General features: G+C 41.2%; 1 protein-coding gene across 1 annotated transcript; it reads right to left on the bottom strand.

Annotated features, from left to right (window-relative positions):
* Positions 1 to 5,492: 5,492 nt before the first annotated feature.
* On the bottom strand, positions 5,493 to 26,362 carry LOC127161963 (receptor-type tyrosine-protein phosphatase beta-like). Its single transcript, XM_051104739.1, has 32 exons — positions 26,218 to 26,362; positions 24,826 to 25,227; positions 22,537 to 23,876; positions 21,928 to 22,195; positions 18,507 to 18,770; positions 18,090 to 18,356; positions 16,372 to 16,632; positions 15,981 to 16,247; positions 14,130 to 14,393; positions 13,738 to 14,001; positions 13,129 to 13,392; positions 12,324 to 12,587; positions 11,816 to 12,085; positions 11,453 to 11,722; positions 11,079 to 11,345; positions 10,640 to 10,924; positions 9,936 to 10,214; positions 9,715 to 9,858; positions 9,350 to 9,608; positions 8,987 to 9,093; positions 8,802 to 8,907; positions 7,937 to 8,014; positions 7,815 to 7,832; positions 7,626 to 7,707; positions 7,443 to 7,533; positions 7,272 to 7,348; positions 6,886 to 7,020; positions 6,674 to 6,796; positions 6,432 to 6,595; positions 6,087 to 6,222; positions 5,861 to 5,981; positions 5,493 to 5,774 (listed from the first exon to the last, which is right to left on the bottom strand). The coding sequence occupies exons 1-32, from the start codon at positions 26,267 to 26,269 to the stop codon at positions 5,752 to 5,754; spliced, it is 7,212 nt and encodes a 2,403-aa protein (XP_050960696.1). The 5' UTR covers positions 26,270 to 26,362; the 3' UTR covers positions 5,493 to 5,751.
* Positions 26,363 to 27,478: the final 1,116 nt, after the last annotated feature.

Consider the following 27,478-nt stretch of genomic DNA (forward strand, 5'->3'; position numbering starts at 1 on the left):
GTGTCTGAATCCCTCAGAGGTCTGACCCTGGATATAACAGACCGTGGGAAGGACATGTTAGAGTTTGAAACTTTTCAACAAGTCCTGTTTACAGACTCTTAGATAAAAAAGCTGTCGTGATGATTTACTGTCCGTGCAGAGGAACATCTGTCCTAAAATATCCTCATTGCGAGCTCTCATTATTACACGACAAGTGCTAAAAAAACATTTTTGTTGTTGTTGTTGTCACGTGATATGGATTTCAGTTGAAGCTGTGCATGTTTCTTTGTTTTAGCTGTTCGTGATTAAATCAAATAAATGGTTGTCTTTCAATCTCCAAGAATCCTCAATCTTCAAGAAATATTTATAGGCAGTTAGAAAGTAAAGCTAACCATTGTTTGTTTAGGTTTTGTTTATTTATTTATTTAGCCTCTTTCTGGGACATAAAAAATGATGCAGGAGCGAGAACGGCCCAAAAATGCCTCTAGGTGTTAGTAGTGTGTACAGCTGCTCAGCTGGAGAATTCTGGTGTGACCTCATCAAAACACTCACCTTCACACCTCAGTTCTGACCTCTGATTTATCATTTCAACACATTCAATATGGGTCATTTTGCAACTGACTTATGCAGGAGGTAATTTTATTCATTTATTTATTCTGTCATGTACACTGCAGTCTCCTGTGCTCACCAAGGCTGCATTTGTGTGGAAAAAAATACAGCAGTATCTTTAAATATTGCTGCAATTTAAAATTACTAGGGTCTATTGCAACTGGTGCATATATAGGGAAGGGGAGGAGCTGAGAAACTAGACAGAACCAAGAAGGACAAAGGAGCTCTATGGCCGAGACAAGGAAACTTGGGAACTGGACAGAACCGACGGACATGAAGGAGCCGCTCCTCACACAGGGGGATCGAACCCTTGAGGAACACACCCATGAGTTTTTGGATCTAGCATGTGAAACACATTATCTCATTTTACCAAGCTTGACATAAAGAACTACTGAAGTCTCTACTAAATCCCCTCTAAATCACTACTGATGGTTCTTGTTGGACATTTTGTGAAGAACTTCAGCTGAGTGGTTCCTGCCTCAATGGACTGGTGGAGAATGAGTTTGAGCCACAGCCAATGAACACAGCCGTGCCCACTACAGATCTCAAGCCACTGCACACCATAAACTAGCCATCAGGTACCATGTTCAATACAACAGCATCTCTGAGATCTTCAATCAACTGATTAGCAAGTTTAAGTGTTTAATTCTTTCCCATGGAACTTTCCATCATTTATGAGACGAAGCTTCTCCACCATTTACCAGGTAAGAGGCGCTACTGCACGTCTTCTGAAGGAGTACTGCATTCTGCGGGCCTTGAAAACTTGAATTGAACTGGAAATTAAAACGTACAAACTTGGACCTTGAAATAATCAAAATGCTGGCAGTGGTTGGCAACTTAAAAAAAAAAAAATCTCTGATGGGGAAAGAGGCCTAAGGGTTTTCCAAAAGTTGCTGATCTAAACTGAAACTTCTGAAAACAACTTCTTAAACCACCTGTCTGCACATGCATTACATGTCATAAAGGCTCACAGAGATGATGCAGAGAGACCAGACACAATATGCTATTATTAATCTGGAACAATCATTTTATTAGCTCTTTTAGACCATAACTAAGAAAGACAAAAGCAACAATGGCAAGGAACACAAACTTCATCAAGTGACAGAAACTGGGGTTTAAAAAAAAGAGAGAGAAAGAAACCAGAGAAACAAGCTGCTGCTTAGCAGTAGCAGGCAACTGATCAGCCGCCATAAGCACAAGTGTTACAGTCACAGCCACAACATTCAACAGGGTCAACAGAGAAGAGCCCGGCTCAATAGAGGACTTTACTTAAAAGCAGGAACACAACATAAGGTGGGGAAGAAAATAGTAAACAGAAAACAAAACAAAGGAGAGCGCAACCTGTTGCTGAAAATCCCGCCGCCCCGATCTGGCAACCAGACTATTTACATATAGACCCCTTCAGACAGTCCACAGGTGTAGGGATCCAATCACAACACAAATACAGAAAACAAAACACGTCCGACCCCTAGAGGGCAGACAGACCATTACAGAAAGAAAAGAATAACTAATTACAAAGAAGAAGCTTCCTAGATATAGGGGGTGTAGGGAACTTGAGCACCTGCTCCTTTGCCCCATGATGCCAAAAGTGCCCTATTTTCAAGGCTTTTTTTTGTACTTAAAGGCCCTTTTGTGAAGGCCTGTCCAATCAAACTATTAGTAAAAATTAATGAGTCAGAACACCTTCAATACAGTCGACAGTGGGACTCTCAGCAGAGAGGTGTGCTTTTTTGTTTGTTGGTTTGTTTGTTTATGTTTACTTCATTATTATTATTATTATTTTACAAGAACCATGTGAAGCTAATGTAACTTCTACACACAGCAATATAAAGAGTGAGAAGTTTAAGTGAGAAACGTGTCATAGGTATGGAGGGGTCTGGTCTTTTTTGTTATTTGACTAAAAACTGTTTACTATTATTATTACAGTATTTATTTAAAAACACAAAGTGCCTTAAAAAATGATCACAACACTGCTAAAACTGGCTTTTATTAAAAAATTATACTTATCAGTCCTGTTTTCATTGTCATTATCATTCTAAAAATGAATAAATTCAGAACAGGATTAGAACAGAATTAGGTTTTAAATATATACAACTTAAAAAAAAAAAAAGACTTAAGACACTTCAGTTTCTAATCCCAGAGTTATTAATAGATGCAAAGAAAATAACAATATAACTTTTAAACTTAAAATGGCCTTTTCTGTTCTTGGTTTCTTTTTCAAACCTGGAGATGGCGTGATTTATTGCCGTATTGATATTTTGAGCACAGCCCTATTTAAAGCCTTGTTCCATGTGCCCCTTTCACACATGGAGCACATTCCCCTCCAAAGCTCTCTGCACAACCCTGCTCAAAACACTGTGATCTGAACACCTTGGAACTGTTCTCAACAAACTGTAGGCTTTCATTCATTTCATGCACATTACAAATCATGTGAATCATTCTCTCAAAACACTGTGCACAAAAGTCTCAAATGTTTTCATAATAGTTTATACAGCCAACAAAAATATTAATGTATCAGGAAAAAACAACTGCAGCTGTTATAAAATAAACAGAAGAGAGGAGAAGGAGAGGAAGAAGAGATGAGTAGATTGAAGGGAAATGCTGTAAAGAGCAAGAGGAGAAACTGACACGGAGGAAGTGGACGGAAGGAGGAGGAAAGAGCCGTAAAAGTAACTCATACACTATGGGTGTGTCATAAATTACAGCAATATTGGGAAAACATGTTTGATTGTTTTTCTATAGCATTCAAAAAGAATCTTGACAAGCCGAATCATTCAGTATGATAAATGTCATGAGGGGGATTTTAAGAATGTGGAAAACTTGTGCCCGACTTGGAAATGCGGGGTAGCGATCTTGTAAATGTGCTTGTATTGGAGAGGTTGAGGCACATCAATAATGACAAATCTGAGGTATATGACAAAACACAGGGTCAGATTTTAGAACATCTCAAGGTGATTGATGTAACGCATTCATAGCCAATGAGCTTCGTTAATGACAAAATAATGGAGTGTGATCTGTATTCATTGATAATGTATGTAATATAGTGCCTAAAGACTTATTTGACATCCAACACTAGTCAGGATAATGTTTTTTTTTTTTTTTTTTTTCTCATTTTATTATACACGCACAGGACTAAGTGACTCTACAACATTTATGCAGTTCAATTATACTTTGTCTTTGTATGCATTTGTCCCTCAGTGTTCTGTCATAGTTTATTACATTTTCATTTATATTTCATTATTGTGAAAATAAATACGTTTTAAAAAAGAAAGGGTGACTGCTAAACACATTCTGATATGGTAAGAGAATTTTTGCACTTTGATGGTTGGTGTTTTGCTTCTGATGTTCATCATTTTGAGAAGTTATGTGACAATCATTTTAGAACAGTTTCTGAGCGAAGGATGCGACTGAAGCTGCAGTCGACTATACAGTATATTAATGCATAAAAAAGGGTACAGAGAAGGCAGAGGTCAGGTCATCATTATGGTAACGAGTGAAAATAGGGTGGCATCAAAGAAATCTAAACAAACATTCTCTTTTTTTGGAGAAAATTGGAGAAAACTGGTATTGTAAAAAATGTAGAGATTTAATATGCAATTAATGTTTCAGCATTTGACACTGGAAAAATACGTGTCCTGTTTTGGCTGCGAAGTGGAAGTCCAGTCAAAAAAACCCCAAAAAAACAAGTCACGTGCCTAACCACGTTAGTCATGTAATACTGACCGAGACTGCCATTTCTGATCACGTTAAGATCAGTGCTTCTTTGGAAGTCAAGAATGTAGTGTATGAGTCGAAACTGAAAGAATGAAAACCTTTATTGCACCCTTTATTACTGAAGGTCTCGTGTCCTTGTGCCCAATTCGGATGATAAAGGCCGGGTTAAAATCTTGAGAGATACAGGGAATTTATTCTTGAATCTGTTCTGACTTTTTCTGATGTGTCAAGTGAAGGGAGAAATGTTTAGATGAGGGGAATTTCTGTTTTGTTGCACAGAGTAAACCTGACTCCTGACTCCAGGTGTAACCCTGGGAGTGCGTCCACTGTTGTCCGTGGATAAATTAACTGTAATCCTTGGAAACGATTTGGCTGGAGGTAGAGCATGGCCAGATGACTGAAAAATCAGAATCTCTAAATGAAAAATTCCCTGACGTATCTCGTTTAAGGAGCCCATGAGGCATCTTGTAAGGAAAAAGACTAGTATCTGGCTTTCTCCTATTTCTTACAGAGAGCTGCTGATTACATATTCTGCTTTACAGACATTGTTGGAGGAGGTTATTCCATCTCAGGAGGTAAGAAGTGCTGTCAGTGGATATTTTATCCAAGAAGAGCTTATGTTCCCTGAATTAGTCTGAATGGCATCGCTGTAGAGCTGATTTACAGCAATCACATCTTGACAACAGCTGAAAAATGACATTGCTTTTTGTAGACCTGTCTACAGCTGAACTCAACTGCTTTCAGATCGAACTGAATCAACACTGAACTCAGCACTGACTTGCTTAACTGGTGACGCTTCACTTCAGTCATTTTCTTTTACGATGATCGGATGAGGACAAAACTTGAACTGAATTAAGATGGATGACGGCACTATCGTCTTCTGTAGAGCTATTTTTGCTTGCATCTTGCAACATCGACACCAGTATTAAACTAAATTGAAATATTAATAACTAATTGGAGCTGAATAACAACATTGCTGCCTTTTGTCGAACTGTTTATAGCTGATTGAGTAACTTTTTTAAGCTAAACGATGAACGAGCTGCTTTATCTATATCTAAGATGCAGAACTTATGAACTCTCTCTATAGAGACCGATTCTGCTGTTTCATGTATATCTCTATGAATCTGCTTTGACACAGGTGTATGTGTAACATGCTACAGAAATAAAGGTGACTTGACTGTATAACGCTACATGGGAAACAGATCATACTTTTATTTTAAAATATCTTTATTAATATAAAATAAGCTAAAACATTTAATTAGTGATGCACCTTATATTATGCAAGAATTACCATAAACTCTGAATTAATACTGAATAATATATGTACACGATATAATTCTGTTACATCTAGGCATACACATAGCATATTACCTTCAATTCATTTTCAAATACATTTTTACATGTGTTTGACATTAAAGTGTTTGGCCTCTGTTTTTATCCACCTGCACTTCAGCGTTTGGAGTAGACCACATCTACAGGTAGAAATACAAAATGTCAATTAGATACACATGATAAGACTGAGCAGACATCATCACACAGACGACAGGCGCACACTAACCTCTGTGGTATTCCGGATGCACGTTTTCATAGATGGGATACAAGAGGTTTTCCTGTTCACTGCGCAGTTTTCTCGCGCGGAGCACGTCTCGCACGCACTGATAGAGGTACGAGTACTGGCACTAATGCAACACACATGACAAATATATTTGTTTTCATATGTACGCGTGAGTGTGTGTATCTCTCTGTTCCCAAAGCGGTAGTGTGTTTTACAGATGAGCTCTCACCTCCGTCTGCACCATGTGTGTGCGATGAAGCCTCAGATCAAACACAACACTGTAGACGTCCACCGTGTCTCTGGTGTCCAGCTGCTGAAGGACTCTGTCTAGAGCGATGAAGGTTCCGGTGCGGCCCACTCCGGCACTGTCAGAGATCAAAAGTGCACACATATTAACACTCGTACAGGATTTGCTAAGTTAGTAGCAAGTGCACTAGATCTTTTCAAGTAGAATATTCTGCTTTGCATTGTTTGAATTAAGTTTGTCATGTCCCTGACAGTACCTAAGTTGGGGATGGACAACTACACAATACTATGATCAAGCTGATGCTGTGATAGTGACTGAACTGTCCACCTGCAGTGCACTACAGTGGCTCCAGAGAAGGGCGTCCGGTTGATATAGTCTCTCACGGTGCGCACGAACTGAATGAGCGACTGCGTGATCTCTGGAACTCCGTGATCCGGCCACACGGTGTAGTGAAACTGACGCACGACTCTGGAATAGCTCAGCTGCTCCTCCTGTACAGACATCCAGCACAGCTCATTAGTGTATTCCTATTAGACCTCATCTGAGAGGAACAGACACACTGTACCCACATTGCAGATCTTGAATTCTCGGATGGTCCACTCGGGCAGCACTGACTCCGACTGCATCTGCACGACCAGATCCCCGTAGTACAGCGGCTCCTGATCGAATGGCCAGTAATGGTCACACTTCACCTAAATAAGAGAGTCAAACACAAATTCACCGAGTTGACGCCAAAAGAACCTCACGAGCTGAAAGGTCACGTGTGATCCTGTGGACGTACCCTTCCTTTCTCAACACACTGTGTCACCATAACTATGTTGTGCACATTCTGCTCCCAGACCATCTTCCAGAAATCATCTTTAGTGCCTGGTAAAGGACCCTGAGTCGCTATATACTCCCGTCTGAAGTTATTTCCCTTGAAAAGAAACCATGTGATATGTCTATTGTAAGCTTTAAGACACAAACATGCACTTGCAGTATATTTTTGTTGACATATTTAACATTTAGTATCAATAGCATATTACTTGGTGAGAACTTTACTTAACACTATTAATCATACTTTTGATGAAATCACGTTTTTTAATTGGTCTGTAATTCAACCATCTTTTTTGTATGACAGACTTTTGACTTTTGTCGTTAGTGAACTTCCATGGCCAAAGATCTTACAGGAATGTAGCTGGCATTAATATAATCTGAGCAGGAGTCATCATCGACATAGGACAGCTTCACCCGTGTAGAATCATCTGTTCAAAGGACACGTCAAAATAATTTTTTTTTTTTTATTTTAGAATAGTTTTAGATATTTAAACAAGAAAACTTTGATTTGCATGGACGTACAGGGCAGTATATTGTTGTAGCGATTTTTGCCTCTGTTTTCAGGCAATAACGCCGCGTCCTGAGGTTGGTTGCGACCGACATCCTTCAGGTCCTTAAAGCAGAACGAAGGATTAATGCGTTCATTCTGAAAGGAGAACCTTTCTGAATATCATATTATATAATATGGAGGACACTGTATGTTACCTCATATTCCTCAGAAAGGAGGTAGTTGGAGTCGGCTCGAAGTTTAGCTAAATGTGCCTCGAAATTTGTGATGCTGATGGGACTGTATTTGGAAAAGACAACACTATCTTACAATAGATAATGGAAAAATCAAGAGTTCATTCACAGAACATACGATAAAATATCTTGCTGTGAGATGTAGTACAGTACCTTGAGATACGACGGTTCCTAAAACACAGGGGAAAATAACATTGTAATAAAAATGTATGCTGCTGTTTAACTGCCATTATAACCTGTAATAATGATCATATATATAATGCAGTCACTCTTACCCCCTAACAATGACGTGACTTCCTGAGGGTTGTCTTTCTCTTCTCAAGCTCATTCTGACCACAGGCTCCTGTGCACTCCTGAAAAGACAAAAACCTGTCATCACTAACTAATGGCTGCCTGATACTTGTCATCTTCAGTATCTGATTAGATATTGTTCTGTTCCTCAGCTAAAGTCAATATGCACTCATCACTGCCAATCAATCGTCGCCAACTCTGAACCAGGGGTTCTCAGCTCTGGCCCTCGAGGTGAATTTCCCGCAGAGTTTAGCTCCAACCCTAATCAAAAACATCTGAACAAGCTAATCAAGACCTTTTAGGATCACTAGAAAGTTACTGGCAGGTGAGTTTGATCAAGGTTGGATCTAAACTCTTGCAGGAAAGTGGACCTCGAGGGCTAGAGTTGAGAACCCCTGCTCTACACCATCATCTCAAACCCATCAACTCAAACTGATCATCATAAGCCCATCATTACAAGCATATAATCAGTGACGAATCATGCCAAAACAATCAACATATCTGTCAATATTAATAAATCACAATGAATTTTTCTTGGTTAACCTGCCATTACTAACCATTACTAACCTGTCACCATCACAAACTAGGGGTGTTGCAACACACCTGTATTGACGTAAAGAAATGTGATATTTATAATACTAAGCATACAAAAATATTGTTGTCTGATATGATGACAGCCCTAGTGCAAACTGTCATGATCAATACCAACACCTATGTGCAAATTCATCATTAGTAACCCCTTAAGTTAGTCCATGATGTGTAGGAGAGGACATGTTGTATTTGAGCTTTAGATTTGATGCACTAAATATTGACTTTAGATGACTATAGTAAAACCAAGGTGTGACTCACATTTTGTGGACTTTCTGTCTGCAGATCAGCAGAACTATTAATCCCACCATGGTGGCGATGAGGAAGAGTCCAGCGCTGACCCCTTCGATGACCCCACTCAGTGGCTCTGAACACACACAAATATGAACAGTTAACAAGCGCATCTTACCAGTCACCCTTTAATATGGTCAAGCCACGTGTAATACCTGCTTCTGTCATGAAGGGCTTGGACAGGTATGTATCAGTATAGAGCGGAGAGAGAAACTCCTCATGATCCTCATCAAAAAGTTTCGTAAATGCTCGAACACTGAGTCTGAGAATCACAAGACAAACATTTAAAGAGATCACCAACAATCACCTGACTGCATTAGTACAATGTTAATAATGGCAGGAGTGCATATTTGAGCATCATAGAATCAAGGGCTAAACGTGAGGTTAAGAATAGATTTAACCCTTGAAACTCACATGATCCGTCTCCAGATATATTGGTTACGTTTTGGATACAATGGTCACTCTACTAGCAACAAACAGCACAGGCTATGGTTTGACTGCAGAGTCAGATTCATCACCTGTATGCCGTCTTGGGTTTCAGTGGTCCGTCACAGAAGATCGCCTGAGATGCATCAGCTGATGGTTTCTGATCACATCGTCCTCCCAGACTGTCCATGCCCGACCCCAGACGAATCTCAAACTCCTGTTTTGTGTTCTGGCTCTCATCACAGTGACTTGGGAAGTAACTGGTCTGATAAGCGTTGACAGAGCTGTTGGATCTGTAGTCCAGGTATGAGGGAAGAGGATGATGCTGGTGCAGCTGCTGGTTTTCACTGTCTGAAACCAACCAAAGAGAGCGATCACTGTGTTACTTTGGTCGTGCAAGGAGACATCTTAGATATCTGTGCATAGTATAAAAATAAGGAAAAAAATGTCTTCCCACCATCAGATTCAGTTACGATGATGGTGAAGAATTTCACGGCACCGTTGATATCACTGAACCAGCTGCAGTTGAACCGGAAGAATATGGTTGACTTGGTAATCTGAACTGTGTTCTCACCGACGCGAGTCAAGGGCAGGGGTGGACCTGAGAAGACGTCAACTATTCAGTAAACATCACCTTCAGAAAGTATGATTTATATCAAACAAAAAAGCCTGACTCACGGTCTATCATCGTGACCACGCTTTCCATGACTGCCTCACTGGTCATGCTGTCGGAGATGACTTTGACAGAGACCATGTACTGCTTATGAGGCTCCAGATCTTTGATCAGATAGACGGTGTTCTCTTTGACTGTGCGCTGTGAGTACACCATTCTCTGAGAGTCCCTTCTCAAGCATTCAATGGTGTACGAGTCAAAGTCAGCTTCCGGGGGACTCCAGGAACAGGAAATGGCTGTAGAGTTCTGAGGACGGCAATGCAGACTCTGAACGCGCTCGGGCTCTAAAGACAGGAAAAAACACACAGTCTACTAGTGCTACACCTAAAGATAATGCCATATGTTATTAGCGGTTTATTACTGTGCTATTACGCAGTAGATTCTCAACTCTGACCCTCAAGATCCACTTTGCTGAGTTTAGCTCCAACCCTAATCTAACACATCTGAACTAGTTAATCTAGGCTTTCAGGGCCTTAGCTAGCAAGTTACAAGCAGGTGAGTTTGGTCAAGGTTGGAAATAAACGCTGCAGGAAAGTGTCCCTAGAGGCCAGAATTGAGAACCCCTTCAACAGATTCTTATCATTCTTATAGTTGCTGTAAAACTACTAAACTACGATCTTGTCCAAACTGAGCTGGTTCTGGTGACTGTTTCCTGTTAGAATGACTGATAAACTGATTCTTATACATGTGTGTCTGGTGCTCGACTGACTTGTCCTGATGCTCCTGTAGACTGGAAAGCTGTAGGCAGGGTTGTTGGTTCCAGCGCCGCTGACCATGCGCAGGCTGATGTTGTACTGGCGGCCAGGGTACATGCCTTTAAGAATACGGTTTCCGGACGTGGGGCTGTGGTAGGGGTTGAACACGGACAGATGGTCCCTGGGGTTCCACTGAAGGTCGAAGTCATCATAATCAGTATTTTCTGGAGAGCTCCAGGTGATCTCCAATGATGTGTTGGTGATTTCTCCAAAGGAGAACGAGAGCGGTGGCCTAGGGTCTACAATATGTCGAAGCCATTAAGGAAAAGACTCAACAATTAAAGTCAGTACTGCAGTTAAGTCCTGAAACTGTGAGCCATCATAAGGTCTTTTGAGATCTTTTCAACACATCAAGTTCATATATTTTTCTCACAGTTTACAGGACGCACTTACCTGTCCTGCCGGTGGTATTTGCCATGTTGGTGAGATCTCCACTATGTGTTAGGACGACAGCCTGGTAAAGCCGTCCAGCCACAAGCTTTTGAAACATGTGACTTCTGCTCTCCGGGCCCAAACTCTGCTGCGCTTGCTGAGTCCCATCTGGGTTGTAGATCAGGAGGGTGTAGCTGCTAACTTCACCCCCGGCCTGTTTCCAGCTCAACCACAGACTCTCAGAGCTTCTTCTACTGTCAGCACGCAAGAACGTCACCGCTGCAGGAACTACATTGAACAGAGGTATAGATTAAAGATTTATTTACCTTCACGACCTATGAACTGTATCAAAACAGTACATCTTGGTTACTGGCAAACCGGTGTGTGTTGTTCACCTGTCCGGGCCAAGATGAATGTGTCATTGGTCTGATCTCCACTGCGGGTCACGACAACCACCTTGTAAAGCGTCCCAGGTCGAAGGTTTTGGAAAGAACAATCCTGCATGTTCACCATTCCTGTTTTCTGATATGCACTTTGCGAGCTTTCAACTCCAGTATAGAGAAAAACATCAAATCCATCAAACTCGCCGTCTGGCAGAGCCCAGCCGAACGACAGGCTTGTGGTTGTGTTGCTTAGGACAGACAGGTTATTAACAGTCGCTGGACCTAAAACAAACACATTTTCAGACACTGTAACGGTTCGGTTCATCTGCCGTATTATCACATGTTAAAACGGAGCAAAAGACATCATCTACACACAGGTTCTGCCCTCCGCGATGACAACTTTGCTGCTGATTCCTCCGCTGACGGTTTGCATCACAACGCGGTATTTTTTTCCTGGGGTGAGCGGTCTGAAGTAATGCTGGCTGGCTTCTGCAGCTTGAGAGCTGTTAGACACCAGAGATCCTCGCTCATCCAGCAGCTGCAGCCGGTAGCTGTCAAACACCCCTCGACCCGCCTGCCATGACACCAGCAGACTGGACGTGCTGCGCTGGTTCTCCACCTGTAGAGCCGTCACAGAGGAGGGAACTGCAGAGGAAATGAGTAACAGAGTAAACCGATAATTGGATTATGTCGATCTGTCTGAATTTAACAATAGGCTAAATATTTATATTGACAGAATAACTAAAAACACACCACTGCAGACTGTGCAGTACACTGCTTCTACCATGATGTTTCCAGGCATGTAATACACCATCTTGACCAGATTATTGCTTTTACAAAACACCAGTAACAACATGACAACGTTGATAGTATGTTACTTCACCTGTTCGTCCTGTTGCTGTGCTGTTATTGATCAGAGATCCACTGATCGATGTAACAGTTATCATGTACTGCTGTCCTGGCAATAGATTCTGGAAACTGATCTCATTCAAATGTTTAGGGACTGGTGTCTTCTCAGCCTGACCTCCCATCTTGGCCAGTGACACAGCGTAGCGGTCCACATCGCCCTGTCCAGGTGTCCAGTTCACTCTAAGACTGCTGCTCTGACCGTCATTACTGATATGGATGTTCTTCACTTTACTGGGAACTGAAATATACAGAAAACAACACCACCTTTAAGATTATGCGAGATAGCTACACTAAAAAGTCTAAACTGTTAAACCACTGTATGTGACCCTGGACTACAAAACCAGTCATTTATTGTTTTATAAATCTGAAAGTTTTATACATTTGAAAGCTGAATAAATAATCTTTCCATTGATTTATGGTTTGTTCAGATAGGACAATATTTGGCCGACTACAGCTATTTGAAAATGTGGAATCTAAGGGTGCAAAAAAATCTAAATATTGAGAAATTTTCCTATTAAAGTTGTCCAAATGAAGGTCTTAGCAATGCATATTACTAACTAACTAATTTACAATTGGAAATTTACAAAATATCCTCATGGATCATGATGTTTTCTTAATATCCTAACGATTTTTGGCATAAAAGAAAATTCAATAATTTTGACCCAGACATTTTTTTTTGGCTATTGCTACAAATATAGCCTATCCATGCTACGTAAGACTGGTTTTGTGATCCACGGTCACATATTTCTCAGACATCCGCATACAACACTGAGATGTACCTGTTCTGCCTTTGATAAACTGCACACTGAGGTTTGGTCCACTGTAGGTGGACACTACAATTTTGTAGAGTCTTCCAGGAGTCAGTGAAGAGAGCAGGTATTTGTTGGTGCTGCTGGTCAGAGTGATCGGTGGAAACACCTTCATGTCATTAAAGAGCAGCTGAACCTCATAATGATCCACATCTCCGGGAGCAGAAACCCACGTCACCAGCAGATCCTCTGTGCCGCTGTCAGCGAGCGTCAGGTTCCGCACTCCTGCTGGCACTAACATAATAATACATAATAGTAACAGTAAACTACCATACAGAAAAGGCCACACAAGCTAAAATTAATACTGTAAACTTAACATAACATAAATACAGTAACTGGTAGTTTACTGTAGAACTGTGCTACTATTAAACAACAGAATTACAGTTAACTGACCTACAGAGTTACAGAATCACAGACTTACAACAAGAGTGAAAGAACCTGAGCAAATTAAGATCACAGAGCCACACAACAACAAAAATCCTAGAACCAGAGAATTATAGCAATCTAGATCAGCAAGATGTAAAAGTGTAGTAGCTAGAAATGAACTGCAGAGCTATCAGAGTAAAGCAGCACACTCACATGTCCTTCCGTGAGTTGAGACACTAGACTCGTATTTCCCGCTCCACGTGCTGACAATGACGGTGTAGAGTCGGCCTGGTACCAGTCCACTGAACACACATTCATTCTGAGTCTTGGGCACCGTCTTGTTCTGCTGGAACATGTTGTTGTGCTTGATGGAGACATGATAGTAGTCGAAGTCTCCGGCCGCGTGCCACCAGTACACCTTCAGATGGTCGTCACGAGCCATGTGTGTGGCTGTGGGGTTCGACACCGTGGAAGGTTCTGGAGCAGAAAACCACAGGCTCGTGTCAATGAACGCCAGCTGCAAACAATCACTGCACAGCAACATCTCAACATCTACATCACAGTAACAGATAGAGGCTATCAAGACTGCTCATGAATGTGCTTACGTGTGCGCTCCTGAACCACGGTGTGGTTTTCATACTCTCCGCTGCGGGTGCTGATGGAGATGTTGTAGAGACGTCCGGACACCAGAGAATTAAAAACACGCTCTGTATCGTGCTTTGACACAGTGAGGGTGTGAATGATTCTCTCCTGATCTCTCAGAGTGACCGAGTAATTGTCCACGTCTCCTTCAGCTGCTCTCCAGGACACGCTCAGGAAGTCCACGCGGCCGTTGTTGCTCACCGTCACGTCTCTCACTGCGGCTGGAACTGATCAACACACAACACGCGCCCGTCATCACCTCTGTCAACCCTACACAGCTCACTGCTCACTAAAGACAAACACAGTCATGATTGCTGGTAGTGATCTGTTCGGTTGTTTTCAATATCACTACATATTAATAAATATTGTTTGACCATGGGAAAAGGAAGAAATGGTGGAATGTGATTCACAGGAAGTCACCTTTATTTTTATAATAACAGTAGTTATGCACATTATAAATCACAAACTGATAATGCAGGGTGATGATAAACTTTTTAATGCTTGCAGTCTTATGGTAATAATCAAGTCAATGAAGGACATGAGACTGGACGTCGCACCACGATTTCCCAAGTCTCGATGAGATGCGGTGGCAAAACCTAAAGAGGGCTTCACTATCAAGACAACCCAGATTTACTGCTACACTGAAACAGATCTGTGGAGAGAGGAGGCCCCTGGTGAAAAAAACAGTATATGGTAGGTATGTTTTGATGCTGGTTTATGCTGGTCCTTGACCAGTAACATGAGCAGCATAAACCAGCAAAGGACCAGCTTAAACCAGCATCAAAACATACCTACCAGCATATTTTTTCACCAGGGGCCCAAAACTATTCTAAGCAGCTACAGAAAACCTTTACATTTTGTAATATAATCAATATTATGAACAATATAGAAATATAACGTTCAGCGTATCACTGTATGAATTTATGATAAGCAACTTGTTACCATGTTAACAACAATAAAATGTTGAGTTAAAGCACGATTGTTCGCTCAGAAAAGAACAACATCCTCCCTCCATAACAACATTCCCCGCAGGAAGTCGCACAAATGACCTTGACATATTCAAGGCTTCCTGAAAATTCCAGGAGCATTCCTGCAGCTCCAGATAAGAGCGTGTGTGAAGTTCAGCGTACCTGTGTCATCTTCAAGAACGAAATCTGAAGAAACGATTCTGACTAAACAGGATACACAGGTACTGCACCACTGCATGTTTTTAAACAGCATGATAATCTTACAACCACAGCACTGAGCATTTTTAACGAGAAAATGCAATAAAAGTACTGAACAAAGATTCTTAAGTTCAAACAGCTGATCAAAGTAACTGACGAGTGATTGACATGAACCCAGATCATTAGTTAATGTCTTGTGAAGAACAAAGGATGTTTGTAATAAACTCATCATTAAGATGTTTTGACTTCAAACTGTTGTTTCTGGTTAAAATACAGTGAGAAAGTGGTCTGATCTGAATCAGGAGAGAAATCTGCACAGATCAAGCCAAAACAGCTCTAAACAAATATGTGTGTATGTTGATGTGAGAGACAACAGGAGACTTTTTCACTGGAGGAAGTGTTATTGTTGATTATGAACTCGTCTTAATGATGGGTTTGTTTCAGCTTTCGTCTTCTCAAGATGTTAACTGATGGACTGGAGTGGTGTGGATTACTTGTGGATTGGACGGCCTGAGGGGGTGAGCACATGTTCAGCTAACTGTCATTTTTGCTGAACTATTCCTGTAAGTGTGCATACATGCCACGTTCACTCTCAGCCTGTACGTCCTGTAATAACATACACCTCACGCTCTGTTTTTGCTGTGTTACCTGTGCGTCCGTCAGCCACCATCTGGCGCGAGAGGTCGCCCCTGCGCACCGTGGTCACCACTGTCCTGTACAGAGCGCCGGATCTCAGGCCCTGAAAGTGGTAGGAGGTGACGTTGGGCGGCACACTTTCGTTCTTCATGACCACGCTGTCGTGGATGAGGAGCACGCGGTACAGATCCACATCGCCGGCCACCCCGTCCCAGAGCACCTGCAGAGCGTCTGTGCTGCCCTGATTGCTGACCCGCAGCTGTGTGACCTGTGCAGGGACTGACACCACACACACACACGATTACTCAACTAAACCAAGACACATTATAGGACATTGTTTTCTGGAAGTAAATATGAATTAACACTCCAGTCAATCCATCACAGCAGCATCTGAACGACTCACTGGTTCTTCCTGTGACGTGGGCCGAACTACTCAGATCTCCACTGTTGGTGATCACGGTGATGGTGTAGGTGCGTCCAGGCACCAGGTTATTAAAACTGCATTCCTGCTCATCGTGGGCTAACGTCCGCGTGTCCACTGTCGTGTCTCTGTCCTTCAGCAGGACGGTGTAGTTGTCCCACTCGCCGACTGGACGGTTCCACGCGGCTCTCAGCGAGGTCTCGGTACTGTGACGGACATTCAGCCTCTGAACGGAGCGGGGAGCTGATGGACAGGTGCAGAAAAGCTGAGAACTGTGTCTATCAATTTACCCTGCCCCTTTTGTTCCCTGTCTCTGGTTTTACTGTGCATAAACCAAAGCACTTCAGTCCTGCTCACGGAGAGACACTGTCCTGCAGAGTTCAGCTCCAGCCAAACCAGCTCCTCAGAACACTGCAGAATCAGCAGCAGCTGGACTCCAGCTTTGCAGGACAGTAAGAGTCTCATTTGAATTTGACATGAATACGAAGTGCACTGTTTAAAAATGTGTTAAGGATCACAGTTATGACAGTGTGCTCTCTTTACAGTACGTACACTTCAGTGGCCTTACTATTATATTAGTATGTGCCCTCATTATTAGTATATATTATCTGCAAGTACAGTTATTTAAAAAAGATTTGAAGTACATTAAAAGTGCACATATGACACAATTAAGCACACTTCTGTTTGACAAAAGCAGGGGCCTTTTACAACAGCATTTTAGGGCCACATTAAAAAAAAAAAAAAATGAAAATTACGAGATTAAAGTTGTAATATTTTGAGAATAAAATCGAAATTACGAGAATAAAGACAAAATTTTCATGAAAAAGTCAAAATGTTCCGAGAATAAAGTTGAAATTACGAGAATTAAATCGCAGCAATTAAAGTTATAATATTTTGAGAGTATAGTCTGCGCATCCAAATGGCCCAGATTGGGAGCACCAGGAGAAGATTTCAGGCCACCGTCTTCCATTCATTATCTGTAGCACATCCAGTGATCGCAATCATTTTGTGCTTTGTTGCTTTTAATATATCTATCAGTTTGATTGCAATATACAAATTATAAAGGTGTTTTTCTTCTTAATTTCAAGTTTATAGCATGATATAAATGTGAAGGAACATCAGAAAGAATGAAAAAAAAACAGTACAGCCTAATTTAACTAAACGAATGACTCGTTGCAATCAGGAAGATGATTGATTCACGTGACACTTAAACTGAGGCGAATACATCGATCTGTCGCCACATTAAAGAGCGTGAAAAACACATTATTGTAATAGACATATTTTGCTATAACACTGACAGATTTTAAAAGTTGAGACTTTGTAATATCTCCCGGTGCTCCCAATCCATGCGCAATAGGCTAGAAAATACTCTCAAAATATCATAACTTTAATCTCATAATTGCTACAAATTAATTTTCATAATTTTAACTTTATTCTCCAAAAATTTCGACTTTATTCTCAAAACACTTTAGCTTTATTCTCGAAACATTTCGACTTTATTCTCTAAATATTTCAACTTTTTTCTTGAAATTTCAATTTTATTCTCAAAATATTTTGACTTTATGCATGTAATTTCAACTTTTTCGATTTTTCTTAAAATATTACGACTTCAATCTCGTACATTTTTTTTTCTGGACATTTTTTAACGTGGCACTAAAACAGCATCGTCGCGGCAGTATCTGAGCTGATCGGTAACACACCTATTCTCCCGTGGCAGTCGGCGGTCGAGCTCAGATCTCCGCTCTCCACGCTGACAGCAGCTCTGTACTGACGGCCTGCAATCAGAGTCCAGTTAGTAAAGCTGAACTGCACCAGATTCCTGTCAACCGTCCGGTTCGTCAGCACAGACGAGCCACTGAACAGCAGGACACGGTAGAAATCCCAGTCCCCAGCAGGAGGAGACCAGGACAGACGCAGGGTCTTCTCATTAAGGGCCTCCAGCTTGAGATGAGACGCCCATCCTGGAGCTGAGGAGCAGCACACACAACAAGAACTCATGAAGACACATCTCACCTTATTTCTACTGATGAACCATCAGTTGACAAGGCAAGTAATGACAGTACTAGTATTCAGGGGTTAATAAACTGCATATATGTAAGATCTGTCATAGTTCATGCCTGTTCTCCCTGTTGTCGTGGTCTCAGCTGTTAGTTCTCCACTCTTCGTCTTGACCAAGACTTGATAAGCTTTTCCAGGAGTCAAGCCGCTAAAAACCCACTGAGTTGTGTTTGGAGGTAGGGAAAGGTCCCGTTCTGAAGAGACGGAGGGTGACAGAGAGAGCTGGTAGGACTCCACGTATCCGACGGCAGGAATCCAGGCGGCTTTAAGAGAGTCCGGACCGCCGTCGCTCCGGAGAGTCAATGATGTGACGGGAGCAGGAGCTGCAGGAATGATGTCATTAAATACACTTAATGTCACTGGAAATCTTTATTTCATTAGATTCATTTTGTGTTGAGAACTTTATTACGTTTAGTGACATAAAGGAATAAAAACAGGTTTGAAACGACATGAGTGCAAGTAGATAATGACAGCGTGAACGTTACCAGCGGTGAAATATTCACCGTCATCTCATAATCTCAGCAATGGTGTTTCTTGAAGACACACAGCTGAAGAGAGAGTATGTGACAATACACGAGCGTGTGTGCATCATGGGTAACGGGCAGTTAAAGACAGGATATGTAGGCGGGTAGTCTGGTAAGGCAGGAAGGGAGGAGGTGAGCTGAAAATATCCTGGAAATAACGATAAAAAGCTGCTGGCCTTTTAGGAGTAAAACCTGCTGTTGGGTAGAGGTGTTTCTGTGTCCCGTGGAACATGATGACTATACCAGCGTAAAATGAGCTCACATGAACTCAGAGATGATTAAACTCAGATTTAGAGCAGGTTTTATCAAACTGTTTGGTGAAAGAACATAAAAGAGTGAGTTGTTAACTTAGATAATGTTCATTTAGATAATAAAATGGGACTGGTCGCCATTCCCAGACATATATCTCTGTCAAACAATATTGTATAGACATTCTGTTCTGATTGTTTAACTCAGACATACAAACCACAACTACAATGTCAACACGACAATACACATCACCAACACAACACTAAAGCAACCATTATGTTGGTGTCATGCTGCGGTGCGTGTTGGGAACTGCAGTTACTGTGTGGTCCAGCTATATGTCACAGTGTGTAAAATGGGCAAATAAAAGACTAAAGAAAAGGATACAGGAAAGGGAGGCTCAGAACACAACACCACCCTGTTTCACTAAGGTCCTGTTCCTCATATGAGCCTGTACCCTGAGACCGTGCCCCTGTCTGAAAAAGCTACAGTACCTCACCATGCATAAAAACATACAGCCGCAAGTTTTCAAATGCTTCATAGAGCTGATTAGTAATTAATGCAACATGTAGAACATCAATAAAGAGGAGGGCCACACATTATATAAACCTCAAAAATAAAGTCCATGGTACCATCATGACAAAATTTGTATCTTGTATCTTGTATCTCATAAGAAAGCCATGGTTTCATGTGACTGATGATAGGGCTTGTCCCACCAAATTCACTCCAAGATCCTCAGGGTGTTATCGAGGGATCTGTAAGGAGCGCTGACAGCAGTTGGCGTGAATGTGCGCCAGTCAACCGTTAGAAACTCCACAAATATGGAGGACAGCAAGGAAGAAGCTTCTGGTCTTAAAACAAGAACGTCAACGGACTTCTGAAACAACGTGTCCTGGACAAATGAGTCAAAGGTTGAGTTGTCTGACCACAGTTCCAAAACATCATGTTTGGCAAAAGCCAAACACTAAAGTCAACTAAGAATTCCATATCATACAAAAAAGCCCGTGAGAAGAAAGTGAAGGCGTTTGTTAAAAAGGTAAAGATGAAGCAGCAGACCCACAGAGCAATGATTTGGAAGAAAGAAATGAAGGTTTCTGGAATGGCCAAGTCAAACTCCAGATGAAATGCTGTGGGCTTGAAGTGGACTGTATGTGAAACACAGGAACTCTGCTTGGAGGAATGGATCGAAAATTAGCTTTGTCAATGTAAGACACTGACAGACAACTATAAGAAATGCCTACATGAAGAAATTTTACTGAAATGTTGAGAGTGGACCTGTTTTTAATTTACTTGCACTATAATTGACCACTTATTCACTAAGAACTATGAGGACAGTTTGGTTTCTATTCTTTTGGCTGCTATGTGTTTTAAAGTATTGAGTACTGAATCGAGACACTGTTACTGCTCAGAAAAGTTATAATCTAGTAAACATTAGCAGTTAGCAACTGATTACGTTTTTGAATAATTTACCCCAGAGCTTTTCACATTTTGATTAAGCATATTACACTTTAGATGCCAGTGGAACTTCTGGTTTTCTGGAATTTATTTTCTTTTCTGGGTTACTTTTTTTTCTGTTGCAATTAATAAATTAAATTTTAATAAAACATGATGTCTAATTATTTGAAATCATGAAACATACACAACAATTTATTAAATCTAATTTATTAAACAAAAATATATATTTTAGGGTCAAAAATTGTGATAAGGAAATGAAGGCAGACAACATTAACAATTTAATCTTTTAGAATGTAATCAAATGAAAATGTAACCTTCTTTTTTTTTCATTTTGGCAAACAGGGTGCTAAACAGTAGACATTTACTCTAAGTTTTAATAACTGTATTATTAGTATCAGTATTATTATTACTTTGATCTGTCGTACAACAGTAATATATTTTAGTCAGAAATAAAAATTGAACTCTTATTTTGATGAGCTGTGGTGAAGAGCATTGAGTCTTTGTGTGTGTATAATAAAATGAAGTAGTAAAATGCTAATAAAGTGACTGAGAGCAGCTCTGGAGATGAAGTTCATGTGTTCAAGTCCTTATTTGTCCAAAACCTGGCAAATTTTGTGACATTCTGCGTTATACAGTAAATTCCTTTTCAAATGGATTCTGCAATTCTGTCAACATTTTGCACATCACAGAAATCATACACAGCCCTACATTTATTTCACCAAACCTCTGGTTACGGGTCACAGAGCACCAGAACCTGAAGAAGCCCTGACTTACCCGTAAGTTTAAACATCATAAAATCTGTTAAATGTCTCTGTAAGACTCACAGGAGAGAAAAAAAGGTATTTCATATTATTTAGTTTTTGCGGCCTAAAGATGCCCTTGAGTGAGGAAGCGAGAGTCAGAGAGGGTCATCGACGGCTCTTACGAACACACTGTTCGGCGTGGCTGCCAAGACTTCAGTGAAAAAACACTTCTATATGGAATGTCTACAGCCGTTCAGACACATCCTCTGGACTCTGTGTGAATGCAGGTGCTTTATCAAGTCTGTCAGAACAATGTGTTCCACCATATCAATGTGAACAAGAAGAACAATAAAAAAACAACCGTTAATCACGGCATGCTATTGTGTTAATCACGCAGAGATTTAAAGCACTTTAATCAGAGAACATAAGGACCCTCCTCTGGTTCATGACACTTCTGTTCACAGGTTCACATTTAGAAAACTAAAGCTATGAAAGAATGTAAGAGCACTTACCGGTGTGAGCTGTAACGTTCAAGTGTGCGCCATCCATCTCAGAAACGATTCCAAACCAATAGGTGGCACCGGGAGTCAAACCCGTCATCAGGCACGCGTAATGGTCGGGACGCTTCATGTCTTGAGAACACCTTGTGTAGTGAGTACCGTCGGTCATGATGAAGCGGCAGGATTTTCCAGGTGTTGTGAAATTGAACACACAATAATCCATATGAATGCTCTCTGCAGTTATGTTCACCAGACACCGGACGGCCTCCGTCGTAGCAAGCTACAAATGAGAAATGTACAACAGAAGGTTAATGAAGAACTGATTGACTAGTAAAATCAAAATCAACTAAATCTGTTGTGCACATAAACACTCTGGACAGTCAAATGATTTATGCCAAATATTTGCTAAACCCCCAGTATCTGCAATAATTAATATTACTGGTGTAGTTATAACAATGCCAAGATCATGGGCTTGATTCCCAGGGAATGCATGAACTGATCAAGTGTAAACCATGTATGCAACGTAAATCAGGTTCTTGGTTCATGACAGCATTAAACTGTGAGCAGATATACCATAGCAAAACGTCTATCAGAGAGAATATGGATAACTTGACTGCTGACCTTTGTTGTGGAAGCCATAGTGGGAGTGGCAGTAGACGGTGGAGGTGGTGAGGTTCCTGTGCTCAGAGCAGCAGTGCTGCTGACGGTGCTCGTGCTGGTTTCTGCAGTTGTAGCCGCAGTTGTTTCTGCAGTTGTAGCCGCAGTTGTTTCTGCAGTTGTAGCCGCAGTTGTTTCTGCAGTTGTAGCCGCAGTTGTAGCCGCAGTTGTTTCTGCAGTTGTAGCCGCAGTTGTAGCCGCAGTTGTTTCTGCAGTTGTAGCTGCAGTTGTTGCCGCAGTTGTAGCCGCAGTTGTTTCTGCAGTTGTAGCCGCAGTTGTAGCCGCAGTTGTTTCTGCAGTTGTAGCCGCAGTTGTTTCTGCAGTTGTAGCCGCAGTTGTAGCCGCAGTTGTTTCTGCAGTTGTAGCCGCAGTTGTAGCCGCAGTTGTTTCTGCAGTTGTAGCCGCAGTTGTTTCTGCAGTTGTAGCCGCAGTTGTTTCTGCAGTTGTTTCCGCAGTTGTAGCCGCAGTTGTAGCCGCAGTTGTTTCTGCAGTTGTAGCTGCAGTTGTTTCTGCAGTTGTAGCTGCAGTTGTAGCAGTAGCCGATGTGAACCTGTCCGGGGCGGCTGTAGAAGCGTACAGCACTGTAGGGGTAGTTGTTGCACTCGCTCTAGTTTTAGCAGAACTGGTGGCTGTATTTGGAGTAGCTCTAGTATCTGTATTGGAAAGAACTTCAGTAATTGCCCGGGTCGTTCTTGTTTTAAATGGCAACATCGTCTGAACATCTCTGATGCTTTTGGTGGTGGCATTCGTCCACGCCCCATCCGTGTTTGACACTGGGAAACTACTGGTCGAACTCTCGGTCAGTGTAGGATCTACATCAGTGCTTTTGGCTTCAGACGTTGCTGTATGAAAGTCTAAAGCGGTCTGAGTTTCAGTGCTCCCATTAGCAGAAACTGAACGCTCATCGTCTGTTGTGGAGGCAGTTAACTCTGTCTGAGACGTCAGAGGGTTATGGGACTGCTCCGTAACATCGGAGTTCATCTCTGTCGTGTCGACTCGATTCTGGGTGAAGTTCTGAGGTACATGAGGAGGAGTTCTTGTTACCATCAGAGCAGTGGAGGACACATCTGTAACATCACTCATCTCGTAGGATGATTCTGTCTCGAGCGTTTGAGTGTAGTTCTCCTTGAAGTCCGTTTTGGCAGTAAACGTTATCAGGTCACCTAGACCAGTGGTAACGGTCCGTTTCGTTCTGCTTCTGACGGTGTTACTGTGGTGGGTCACCGCTCTGCTTTGGGTAATGACAGGGACGGTCAGAGTGGTCATTTCTCCCGTGGATTTCATTAATGAAACTGTGGATGGGCCTGTTGCAGAAAAGACTGATGTTAGCTTTATGAGCGCTTTCCCAGATACATCTTGATCAGGAAAGCATCTGCTTTGTACAGACGTCTGACAGACGTCTCTAGGATGTCAGATTTACATACATTCTAAATCAAAAACATCTTAAAGACATCTAATAGACGTCTATTTGACATCTGATAGGAAACGTCCTATAGACATATTGCAGATGAGCAAACACTCTAAAAAACACGTCTTGCAGATGTAAATACAAACGTCAGTTAGATGTCTTTGAGATGTATGCTATCAGGGTTTTAATGGTGCATACCTGGCAACCCAATCACAACATTTCTACAAAATAATAGTATGTTGCTTGCATGTTTCACATGCAAATATCCAGTAATTGATGCTAAAAGAAGCTCCAACAAAGCTGTTGGTGTTTTACCACCACAAATGTGTTTCAGCTGGAAACTGCTGTGAATTGTCAGTACAGGTATGGTTTTGGAGTTTTGCAAAAATGTAGGGAGAGGCATCTGAAATGATTGCATAACATTCAAATATGTTTCTTTGTACACTGATATTTTGGTCTAAATGTGAAAGAACATTCAGACTTCAAACTTGACATCTTTTTCTACTAACTTTTTAAAAGTCATGATAGATAACCCACAGTAGGGTACACACATATAGTGGTCTCATATTACTTTAGTGTATTAAACTGCAGGCCTGCACTCTAAAAAATGCTGGGTTGTTTTAACCCAACGTTGGGTCAAATATAGACTAACCCAACTGTTGGGTTCAATTTTTCAAATAAAATTTTAACCCAGCAGTTGGGTTAGTCCATATTTGTATATAACCCAACGACCCAGCATTTTTTAGACCGTGTTGACTGAATAAAAATGGCAACACCAGCCAAATCAACCCAAATGTGAACAGACACATGTGAACATTTATGTGATGGCGAGACGGTCGGCTGACCTGTGGTAGGACAGAGGGACATGGACACCCGTCTCCCCTCGGAGGCCACCGTCATCATAGACCAGTTTGAATACTTTGGCTCCAAGCGGGCAACAACTCGTACACCCTGTTTTCTCAGGAACATCGGCGTCTCTGCCAGTCCAAAGGTCCCTTGGTTGTCGTAGCACTTCCACGCCGGTGCAGTATCGCAGTCGCTGAGTTTGACCAGGCGAGCGTGCCGTGGGACGGCGAGGCTCTGATTGACCCACAGACATCTGGACATGAGCGTGTGATTGAGCCTCATGGTGCTGGTCCACATCCACTGCTGAGACGGGTTAGTCTCATCACACTTCCTCAGGACCACCCCACTCTTGTGCGTGCTCAGACATAACCCTTTATTAGTGTGTGCGATCAGAAAACCACCTAGCGCAAAAGAAATAATTGCACGTGTTAGTTTGACGATCAGAGTAATCTGATAATAACGCAGATCAGAGATTACGATCAATATCCCTGAATGAGAACACTGGATAGGATTATGTTTTAGACTTCCGCAGATAGTTTCTTCATTTTAAAGCTAGACTTTTGGCCGATTTTTGGTAAAGAATGTCTGAGGTGAGAAAGTCTTTTCATAAATTCCACTCACGATAATTTCACTCCTCATTTCAACAGGCAATAAAGGACCTGATGTAGGAACAGAAAAAAGTTGAAACTCATTGTTCCTGGATTTTTCAGCATATTTACACACAATTGAAAATAACGTTGTAATTGATGATTGAGTGAAAACCAGTAAAATCAGATCTTCAGCATCTAATGGATTGCAGGCCACAGTAGAAATCAGAAAGTCTTCAGTTAGACACATGGTCTTGTCTTGATGCAAAATAAGTTTGTCACCTCACTGACATATACAAATATTAATGCTAATACAACACAGCCAAAAAAAGCTCATATTCCTTTCCACTTTTTGTTTCAAATTACTTTAGTGTTAGCCATTTGTATTAATCAGTCAAATCGGTATTACAATCACTGTTAACAGAACTGACTGATGAAGCTTCTTTGTGTTAAAACTTAAAGTTTAAAACAACAGCTTATCATACTTCATAATACACACCATTATTAATGACCATTAAATAATGTTAAATGGATCAGTAATGAACACTAATAACAATAATAATAATAATAATAATGACACTGCTAACAACAATGAATTTAATTCTGTTATTAATGTATATACGACAACGTTATTAATAGGACGTATTACAAATGGCTGACGAATACACCTTTGATCAGTTCAGCTAACCTGCTACAGCTCAAACAATGGTTCACACAACAGTTCAGTTTTTACCTGGATTGTCCCTAACCAACAATTCAACAAAGACAGAAAAGCCAGTAAGTAATGATAATATTAATACTCACTCAATGCAGAAAAACGCTCCAGTGTTAATAAGATGAGAAACAGCGTTTCCATGTTACTGCTTTGTGAGATTCTCTGAGCTCAAATGAGAGTTTGAGAGCTCAGGAGGAAATTCTCTTTCAGGGGAAGGAAAAGTCACTGACCGCCGTTTCCTTCTATTCAACAGTGTGAGGCTAGTGACAGTACAGCGATCCTTACACGCAAACACCTCAGACGCTAGCCTTGGTTAAATCATTACACACAGGCTTTTACAATATTCGTTTCAATAATTGGTATTACTCTGATATGTAGTATGTATTCGGCATAGCATTTTTGAAATAAAAACTACACAAGATTAAGAATGTTCTATACAGTTCAAGGCATGCCCAGATTTCTAGAAGGCCTATAAGGAGATGTTCAGATCATTTGGGATCTCTATTACTAAATGCCAGTCCTTCAGTGAGTAGGAGTCCATCAGGAAGTCCAATCACTGAACACACCCTCACTGCAGGATGCCATCCACACCTCACCAGTGTCTCACAACACATAGCAACCTTGCTTTGTTGTCAGGTCAGGGCCAAATGGAAAAACAGCATCAAATATGTGTAATTAATTACACGCAATAACTTTGATAGCTAGGGTTGTGCTATATTTAACTACGTATGTGCCAGACAGGGATTATAAGAGCATAATTTTTTGAAACCAGAAACAAGTTGGATTGTTTTTGAGCGAGCATCAGGGGCCTTGCTGGTTTATTTGGGCAACAAAAGACATAATTTAAAGGAAAATGAAGAAAAAAAAATACATTTTAACATATTATTTAACATACATTATTTCATAGTTGTTGTTTTTTTAAGGATGCACTGATCCCACTTTACATTAGGAACTAACCACATAGCTCACTCATCACAGAATAACTATCCAGCTCTAAATATCACCTCCACTGCATGAAACTAAACCCTGCAGTGAATGAAGTTGAGAGATAAAACATGCCATGGAACAACAATACCCAATAGAGATTTCTATTAGAATTTGGCTGAAAGTATTATAATGTGTCATGGAGGCAGTGAGGTGTGGGGTCTGTTGGCGCTGAGTGCCATTTCTTCAGAATCTTTAGAATAATAAGCAGTAGCGTTGACTCGCATTCAGCTGTATAGCACAGCCAGGCAAGCAAAATCAGCGAGTCTCAGGCCTTGAGGACGGAGTCCTCAGATAGGATAGTCCAGACTTCTAGCAATGGTGAAGGAAAACTAAGCAGACAAAACCCTTGCCTAAAGGGCAAGG

Source organism: Labeo rohita, unplaced genomic scaffold (assembly GCF_022985175.1).
Source record: "Labeo rohita strain BAU-BD-2019 unplaced genomic scaffold, IGBB_LRoh.1.0 scaffold_79, whole genome shotgun sequence".
NCBI lineage: Eukaryota > Metazoa > Chordata > Actinopteri > Cypriniformes > Cyprinidae > Labeo > Labeo rohita.